At 47.0% G+C, this 9,910-nt stretch overlaps 2 protein-coding genes across 2 annotated transcripts in view; one reads left to right on the top strand and one right to left on the bottom strand.

The window, feature by feature from the left end:
- Positions 1–1,561, bottom strand: part of AGTR2 (angiotensin II receptor type 2) — a 3,293-nt gene extending 1,732 nt beyond the window's left edge. The window contains exon 1 of the mRNA XM_014306593.2: positions 1,467–1,561. The gene's annotated coding sequence lies outside the window, so the exon portion shown is untranslated. The remainder of the gene's footprint in view (positions 1–1,466) is intronic.
- An 8,050-nt stretch (positions 1,562–9,611) lies between these two features.
- Positions 9,612–9,910, top strand: part of LOC102037142 (nyctalopin-like) — a 1,314-nt gene continuing 1,015 nt past the window's right edge. The window contains 1 exon segment of the mRNA XM_031056099.1: positions 9,612–9,910. Within this exon segment, the coding sequence (XP_030911959.1) occupies positions 9,612–9,910 (299 nt within the window).

Here is a 9,910-nt window from a genome sequence, read left to right as displayed (position 1 = left end):
TCCCTCCTTCCCACTGACAGAACACAATTAGCCCTAGGGACGTCACAGCACTTTTTAATTAGCCTGGCAGAGAAGAGAGCAGCTGGGGTTTATCTGTGATTACAGATGGTGCTTTCTGTGGCCAGCAGAGCAGAAGGATTATGGACTCAGGAGCTGGAGACACTTTGGGAGCTTCTGTGACCCAAAGGCCACACTGAAGCTCCTCATGATCCTTTTCTCAGTTTTCTCATGCTATTTCTAGCACTCTGAGCAGTTAAAATGTGAAAGCAGATGTGAAAGCAGCCATTAAAAAGGACTATTAGGAAAGCAATCTGTGATTTATTTTTTTTTGCCCCCCAATTCACAGAGCTGGACACAAAGACACTGAAGGGTCTTTGCAAAATGTCTTTCACTGTCAGTGTCCTTCTGACGCATATCTGCATCTCCTTCCTCATGACAGCTTCAATCAGAACAGTAAAAGAGAGAATTTCCATGTAGACACAAGCAATAAACTCAGTCCTTGCAGGCACTGGATTTAACAGTGCTATTCATTTAGAAATACCAGAACTGGGTTTCAGCAGGGGAAAATGTAGCTATAAACCAGCTAAAATCAGAGAGTTCATTGACAGGTCTGTGTTGCATTTCAACAGCTTGTGTCTGCACTCTGAGCAGGACATTTTGCAAACTTTAAGACTTCCTAAGTCAATGAAGAAGATATCATAACCAAGTATTTTATTTTACATACTAGAAAGAGGAAATTAATTTTAATTAAGTTTTTGTGGAACCAGTAAGGCATTTAAGAATTCTCAAGGAACCCTAAAAATAACAGAACTTTTCACAGACAACAGATTTGGGTAATGATCTCTCGTGATCATTAATGATCATAATGATTTAACAGAAGGCATTTGATCATTTCAAACATATTTTTCTGTATTTAATGTAAAGTAGCTTATCGTTTACTCAGTGCAAAATATGCAATGTACTACTTTATAGATACTGACAAAAACTTAAATATATTGTCTCAACAATGAAAATTCAGCAGGGGAATTTCTGCAGAGTGCTGGTATTTAAAGTCACAAATAGTTGATCATAAGCCCATGTTCTGTATTCAAACAGGTCCTAAACCCAAGAAAAGCTTTTTTGTTTGGGAACACAAATATTCAGAGAAGGTTTGGAGTCCCATTTCACCCTTATGTCCCAAGCCCTTCACTTTAACATATAGAATCTGAAATGTCAGAATTAATCACAAAGCATTACATTCCTCCCTGACTCCTAGCAGAGGGACCACACCATAATTATTTGTACTGCGTTACAGAGAACAAGGTTTCATTGACAAGCACACTCCCGCCCTCTGGCCATGAACAAGTGGTGCCTGAGGATCTGCTCTGAGCTGCTCCTTCCTCCTCTCACTGCAGGCACAAGACATTCCACCACAAATGGAATCAAATCAGTGGAAATTATGTTCCAACAGCAGATAGAAAACCTACCTCTCAAGCCTCCAGAATTCCGTGCTCCTTTTCTCCCTTTTCCTTCTGGTGAGTATTGCCACCAGCAATCTGCTCTCTCATATCTTCCCTTTTCCACTGGGAGACTTTAACCTACATAACTCCAGAACTGAAATATGAATGCCTGCCAGCTTCTTTTCCTTTTGGAAGCAAAACAGTTTGAGAACCCCCCTTTCCAAGGCCACGTGAGCACATGCAGTAAATCAGGAGAGAGCAACAAGACAGCCAGAAAAAAAGGGGGAAAAAAAAAAGGAAATGAAGCAAGCAAGAAAAAGGAAATTCACACAAATATCCCTGTGGTTTTCTACTGCAGCTCTTGGGCCAGGAGGACACACCCACACTTTCAGCCCCTTTCTGCCCTCCACATGCACACACAACATGGGGGAGCCTCCATGGAAGGATTTGTGCATCTCTGAGGGCAGCAGGATTCCCGTGCAGTCCGTGGAGTCCTAGCACTGGCTAACACATTTGAGAATGAAATAGGCTGTAAGTCCCGGCAGAATTGACTATAATGTGAACACAGAGAGACAGAAAGTGCAGGAACATCACTGCATTCACACCAGCACTGCCTGGGTAAGGGGCTGATCCCATCTCCCAGTTAGAATGGGAAAGCCACTGCCCTATTCCTTGCAAAGACATCCACACTGCTGGGGCTGAGGAGGGCAGCAGGACAAACCAGGACAAATCAGGACAAATCAGGATAAATCAGGCAGCAGGACGTGGCTGAGAGCAGGTTTGGTTCTGAGGCTGCACTGGGGTAGGACATGACCAAAACGAGCTCATGCCAACTCCACACAACACAGAGTTTGTACATCTGCTCCTTCCTTGCCTCACATGCTGTGCCTGGCCCCAGCCTCCTCTCCATGGAAGGAGCTCCAAGGGGGCTCCAGCAGGATGAGAAGAGGGGCAAAGGAAGCACCCAGATGTTTAAACATTTTGCCCTGATGCCTGAGTGTGATCTCTGCTACAACTGCCCATCTGTGGGGCACGTGTGCTGTGCTCCCCAGCAAGGCTCATGTGCCAGACAGAAAGAACCACTGGAGCCTCTGGCAGCGCCACTTCCCTTTGCCCCTGGCTCTCAATCACTAGCCAGCACTGCACACAAGCTCCTCCCATCCTCTGAACACCAGCACAGCCTTGGGGTGAGGTGTATTCACCTGTGGGGGCTTGGGGGAACGCCAGTGCTGCCCCTGCTCCAGGACTGTGCAGCACACCAGGGACAGCAGCCACCACCAGCTCTGCTGATACCAGTGACCCAGAGGAGAGATGGAAAACAGCCTTTTAACAGCATCTTCAGGGGAACCAAGAGCTGAGCAGGCTGTGGAGGACAGTCTCACCAGTTTCACCACTGCCCAGTTGTGTCTTTGACCAGAAAAAGCCTCAGAGAGTGTTGAAAAAGCTTATCAGCAAACTCATATACATCCATCCCCTGGAGGTGAGTGCTACATTCAAGGCAGAGAGAAGAGTCCTTGGCAGCTTTTGTCTTTATCTGCCTCATAATTCAAAGTCCAGTTCTTAGCATTTTCTGTGCTAAAAGGAGACTGAGTTATTTAAAGAAAGGGAATCCCACACAGCATTTCTATTTACCGCAGTGCAACGATTTACTGCTTCAAGGACATGATGACAAGGCAGTCCATGGTCAGGACTGTCAGGCTGCAAGAACACAGAAGAGAGAGACTCATGACTCCTGCTGCAGAGGAGCAGAGATGCAGCTTCTGCTACCAATTTCCCCTGCACAGACCCTGCCTGGGGTCTGCAGGACTGCTGGCCCCCTGGTGAGTGACCTGAGATATCAGCACTCACTCTGAACCATATTTATTAATTTTTTTTGGTAACAAGATATGCCAGGACACCCTCAGCCAGAAGTCTTTGCTGCCAGTTGCACACAAACCATTGGTAAAAGGTTTTGCTCCATTCCTCAGCAAACACCCAGTGAAGGAAAAATGCACAAAAATGTTTATTTTTCAAAAATAACAAACACTAGTTGTTTAGACTTAAATATAAAGTTTTCCTTTCCCCACAGCTTTTGATCCTTACAGATCCTGACTGTGTTTATTCTGTTTTGCCTACAGAATTGAGAGTTTAACAGACAAGAAATGGCCCTGATGCACGCAGTGCAATGGGGTCATAGCTCAGGCTGCCCTTTGACAAATCCTGCTCCTGTTCTTTCCCCTGCCAATGCTCAATGCATCTGATTCCTTCTCTGATCCCAAGTCCTCACTGCAAAGCTTCCTCTCAGTAATGTACAAATCCCTCTCTTCTATTTCCCCCACCATTTCTTTCTTCCTCTCACTATTTCTGAGCATCTTGTACTGCTGTAAAACAGATGCCCAAGTTGCCCATGCACAAAACAACCTTGTGTCATGTAGTGCTGCAGCTGAGCTAATGCCCCTGAGCTTGTGGGATGTGTTTTGCACAGCCAGGCTGGTAAATCCAGCACATGGATCTGAGGCAGCAGAGCCCAGCACACAGCTCAGCACAGGGCAGAGCTTTCTCACTGCTCATCTGGCTGCAAAGTTACAAAAGCTGAGAGTTTTCAACACAAGACCTGTTTGGTTTTAAATTAGTAGAAGCTTGAGGTGTCTGGGGGTTGAATTTGGGGAAGGATTTTGAGTACATCTTTTACACCTACTAAAATAATTCACAGTTCAAGAGGAGCAAGAAATTTGCTGCAGGCCCACATAGAGCCCTTAGGTTTGTCTTTCCATCCTCAAGCCTTTGCACCTAAAGAGGTCAAAAGTCACCAGAAGTGTTTAAAAAAAACCCAAACACACAAAACCCAAACCATCACCACATCACCACACACAACTCAAATAGCACCTTCTGACCAACTGTACAAATAAAAAGAAAAGGATCCATGCACTCCAAGCCCTAGGTCTTGGATTTTGCAGGGAAGTGCTGCCACTGTCAGGGATGGAATATCCCAATAAGCAGCCTGACAGTGCCAGCAGGCTGTCAGAGCCACCTCTGGAGGCTAAACCTTGCCAGCCTGCCAAAGGCTCCAAGTAATGTGAGATCCAGATGCAAACTGTACTCATGAGCTTGATTTGTTCCTTTTGGAGAAAGCAATAGGGGAAAAAAACTTTTATAAATGTGCTCCCCAGGATGCATAACCCAACACAGATCACTGTGGCAGTGTTTGGTGTTGATTTACAGCAGGATCCCCTGACTCCCTGGTGCCAGGGCTGGCAGCAGGAGTTGGGGATCCAGCACCAGCTGCCAGAACAATGATTTTCATCATGCCAGACCCTGGGATTAGCTCAGTTGGATGGAGCATGGTGCTAATAATGCCAAGACTGCAGGTTTGATCCCTGCATGGGCTGGAAGAGCTGGACTTGATGATCCTTGTGCATCCCTTCCAGCCCAGAATATTCTGTGATTCTGGGGTGTGCTGTGCCAAACATTCCAGCATTCCATAAGCTTTTCTAAGCATTCCTCCTTCCTGCATTTGTTTATTTAAGGGTTTCTTTAGGGATTCATTGCTGAAAGTAAGATTGGAGAATCTACCTCACCTTTTCCCAGCCCCAGAGCACTCCTTCAGAGAAGCTGATGGCTTGCATCCTTACTGGGGACTCAGGGAAGGGAGCAGTTGTGAGCACTGACCTTGAAGGTTGAGACAGTGAGTGAGTCCCATTCCCATCCAGCACCCATGGCTCTTGCTGGGTCAGTTCTGGGTCCTTGCACAGCATGATCAGGTCTGGCAGTGGCTGTCTGCAAACCTGGTGTTTTGGCCAAGAGGGAGAGCTGCCAGCACCCTCAAAGGCAAGACCTCGGTCAGTGTTCCACTCTCCCCGCTGGATCCATGATTTCATGGGGAAGAACTAAGCTTTTTAAAGTGCTGCTTTTCCACTTCCCAGCAGCACAGCAGTGGCCACAAGGGCCACCCAGACAGGGCCCATCAGATACTCTGAGAGAACAGACCTTCTGTGCTAGAAGAGGTCAGTTTTGGAGCAGTTCAGTGAGAGTGACAGAGGCATTTGGGAGGGAAGAGGGATGCCCTTCCCACCTTCAGCATGCAGAAAACTTATCCAAAGCATTTATTGTATGAGAGATGTTTGTGTCCAGCCAACAGCACTGCCAAGATTGAGGTTATCCTCCATGACATTGTTTGTTCAAATTATTGGCTGTAAGCATTTTACAAGCTACTAAAAGAAGCAAAGAAAACAGGCAGATAAGTGATTTTGAAAACAAGCTGCTATTAAAGGCAGGAAGTGCACACACCCTGGCACCACTGCCTGTTCTTGGGGCATGCCCTGCTCTTGCTGAAGGACTTGGTCAAAACTCCATCCCTGGGAGCTGCACAGCTCCCAGCCGTGCCCCCAACACACACAGACCACCAGACTTGCCAAAAACAGGCACAGAGCCTTCATGGCCACAGCAGCATCAGTGGCAGAGCAGCATTTCAGAACTGAGACCACAACAGGAACCCACAGTCAGATTTCATCAGCACAGGGCATTTTCTCCTCACTTCTCTCAAACCAGTTGCTGTGATGAGCAGCAGAAGTCAAGACACTGGTGCCCAGATCTTGTGGGAGAGAGTTCCCTCCTGTCTAACTTCTGCTTTACTTGAACTAATACAGTTGTACATAGCCTGGCATTCAAAGGATGTGGGAGAATGCTTCACATTTCTCTTTAGGGTCTCAAGGTGATATTTAGGAAGAGCTAGGACTCTCTGGAAATTTTTATAGAGTTACAGAGCACCCAAAGGGTGTCTTTCCAGAGATCTTTTAAAAATAAAAATCTTCCTCTCTTTGCTATTTTGAACTATAACCACTGCAAACAGCTTTCCCACTTTTAAAGTGTTTTTACTAGAAATTCCTCTTACGTTCCAAGAAAACTGCGATACACACGAAAGAGAGTTCACCAGCTAGATAAAGTTTTGGGGGTGTCAGATTTTTCCTGACATTTGCATATTCCACATTATTTAATCAATCTTTTAACCAACAAATCTATTACATGATTCTTCTAATTCCACCTTTTCCCAACAAAAAGTTTAAAGAATGTAAACCTTGCTCCTTTAACTTATTAGACCAGCAAGACCATCCCAAAGCAGAAGTTTTGACTGCTGCCTCGATCTTCTAAAGAGAATTCATCTCCTTAAAATCTACAGTATTAGGCAAGGCTCTTGACATCAGCTACAAACAATTTCTGAAGGGGATGAGCTGGGCTATAAATCCCAGATGTCAGATAAATCAGTGACTGAAAAAAGGACAAAAACACAACCATGGCCATGTGGTGGGTGGAATACATTTTAGCAGAAGACCTGCAGTGGTTCAGCTTTTCCACTAAAGCCGGGTGGATGAGGCACCTCAGCCAAAACACATGATGCACTCCAGAAACCCTCCAGGCAGATGGAGAGAGACAATCAGAGTCCCTGCACGTGGAGCACAAAGAGCAGAGCCCGGAAAAGAGAACCCCAGAGCAGGATGCTAATATTTGAACAGACCATAAAGGGGAAGCTTGCTAAAAAGGTAGGTAGAGGAAAAACTCGTGTCAGTTCTTCTCAAGGAGCACATCCTCACCTTGTCTCTGCAGCACTTGGCGTGGCAGTGACTGCAGTAGAGATGCTCAGGAAGCTGGAGCAGTGCTGAGCACAGGAGCACTGGGAGCTGCAGCACACACAGGACATTCCTGTGGCCACTCTCTTGGACCAGCACTCAGCCCCCAGTAAGGGTTTAACTCTCCACAGTGCTGAGTGTTGGCAAACCACTGCACTGCTTCCACCCCAAGGGCAGCTGCAGCCCGGGCTGCCATCACTAAGTTTGGACAAAATCCTCTCAAGCAGCTGCCACCCCACTTCCATGCTTTGTGGAATCCTTACAGGGAGAAACTGGAATTGCCAAAGCTGGGACAAAGTGTAAAAATCTGGTCACTTTGATACTTAGGGGTTCCTTGGCCCTATAGGCTCTAGAGCAAGGAAACATTCTGCAGCTGCATGGTCCTGCTCCACCACAGTGTTTGAGTCCAGTTAAGCAACATCTGGCAGCAATGAGCTCCAAGAGCTGTGTGCTTTTGGTCTGAAAATTTCCAGTATGAAATCAAGGAGAGCTACACTACAGAGAGCACTGGGCTTTGCTAAGAGCTAGAACATGGTAACACTGCTGGAATTACAACCAGAAATAAACCCTGTGTAGAATAAAAGGGACACCAGAGCAAGAGGTACATCTTTTTCAGCCTGAGCTACAAACTTCAGCTAAAGGCAAGAGCATTCCCCAGCACACAGTGCAGCTCACCTGTCCTGCACAGAGATCAGCAGAAACCTGTCTCCTTCACAGGGTTGCATTTACAAAGTCATGGAGGGATGGATATTCCCAGCTGTGGCGCATCAGGAGGCAAGAGAAGCCATGGAGACCCCAGCAGCAGAACATCCCTCCAAGGTGATGTCCTTGGAGGAACAGCCCCAGCTGAACCAGGAATACAGAAAACAAAGATTCACCCACCAAAACCTTTGGCCTGACCCCAGACAAAATCAGCTGGATGGGGTGAGCAGTGCACATTTCCACCTTCCTCTGGGGCTCCCAGGACCAGCCCTGGGAGTGGTGCCAGCACTGCTGCTCGTGGTGGAAACCAGATTTTGGCCGCCAGTAACGCTGCCCCAAAGCCTGTCTAACTAAATAAATGATGTTGTTTACAGCTGGAAGATGGTCTCCATTACACAACATGATCATCCTGGCCAAGCTTCCAGGGAGAAGCTGTTCTTCAGGGGATTGCTGCTTGAAAAAATGAAGAAGAAAACAGAAGAAGCTGAAGCCAATATAGTGATTTAACAGCACAGGAAATATAATCTGCTTCTGCTGAGGAAACAACAGAGCTGCAAACTTGTCCAGGTCACACTTACTGTTGGGCATACTGTATATTTGGGGGTTTGGCCACTGTCTGGACTGAGCTGGCAGAACAGGGGACAGAAAGAAAACTCAACCTGTAAAACATGAAAAAAAGAAAAAAGCTGAGCTAGACCAACAAATTAAGAGCAAGGAAATGCACTGGAAGGCTGACAAAAGGTGCTTCAAGCACATCAAAACACATGAGAACTCCAGCAGAGAGAAGTGGAAAAGAAAAATTTAGAGTGAGAAAAACAAGAGCAGCAATTGTGTCACTAATGACCCATCAGCTGCAAGCCCTGGGTCCGGTCCTCCTGCAGAACGATCAGTCTGGAAATTGCTGATCTCTGGCTGTTGAGTTCATCAGTCAGGCCCCCAAATGCACTTTCCCTGTGCACTGTGGATATAGGATAAAAACAGGGCAAGGCAAGGACACAGATATTTAAGGACCCAAGTCCAGCTCCAGTTTGGACTTCTCCAGGTCTGAAGAAGTGGCATCTTCAGACCTGCTGGAGACAAGCAGTGCCCTGGGAAGGACAGTGTGCCCTCGGGGTGCTCCCTGTTTCAACCACAGGGTTCATTTTTCACCCCTCATAGATGGCTCAGGGCTTATCCCAAGAAGAGGCACTGCCAGGACACAGCACTCCCCTGTGCTTTCCCAGAGAAAAATGTCAGAGAAAACAATGCCTGTCATGTCAGAGAACATGAGGCTTGCACAGCTCCCGGCAGTCTCCCATTTTACTGCAGGGGAGTCACAGCCATCACCAAGGGAAATCCCTGAGCCTGGGGCATCTGTCAGTGTGTGCAGCCTCTGTCAGGGTGAGAGCCCTCCCCTCACACCTGGATGGCAGAGCCACCTTGCACTGCCTTTGCTGAAGCTCCAGCTGGAGAAAATCACAAAAATTCCTCCCAGAATAGTTTTTTTTAAGCCAACTTCCAAGCAGACTCTGAGAATGGTGATAAGCCATGAGCAGGAACCTGTCCCAGACAGCTGCCAGGGTAAGTCTGTTACCTGTTGCTGTTTGCAGAGGGCAGGAGGTGAGAAAAACCACTATCAGAGCATGACCCTGGGCTGAGAAGTCTCCCTGCCTCTCAGGGCAGCACTTAATCAGCTCTGACGTGCCTTAACACTTAATCCCCAAGGGGCTGCAGCAGGAGGAACCAGCTGATTTATTTTCACTGTGCACAGTCCAACCAACCCTGCCCTGCCTGTGGTTCACCTGCCCAAAAGGTACATGCTCTTTTTCTTGCCTCCTCCTCTACTATCCATCAGGCATTAGATGCTGTGGCTGATGTGTGGCTGGTCATGTTCTTTCTCGTTATATTTATATTTACTTGTGCAGCAAAGGCTGGGCTGAGTCTGAATGTCTCCAATTCATGCCCAAGCATGTGCAAATGTACACCTGAAGAGACCATCCTCTGCAACAGAGCTGGACTGAAAACCCTACCTGGAGAAATAGCACCATCCACCATCTCTCTAAACCTCTCCAACAATTATTTGCGGATTCTCAACACCAACACCTTCAGAAACCTGACTTTCCTTCACAGCCTCTGGCTAGATGGGAACAATCTGACTTTCCTGACCCCAGGAACTTTCCATGCTCT

The sequence above is a fragment of the Geospiza fortis genome, unplaced genomic scaffold, assembly GCF_000277835.1.
Source record: "Geospiza fortis unplaced genomic scaffold, GeoFor_1.0 scaffold157, whole genome shotgun sequence".
Classification (NCBI taxonomy): domain Eukaryota; kingdom Metazoa; phylum Chordata; class Aves; order Passeriformes; family Thraupidae; genus Geospiza; species Geospiza fortis.
The sequence above is the reverse complement of the archived record's forward strand: the minus strand, read 5'-3'. Positions and strand labels throughout refer to the sequence as shown.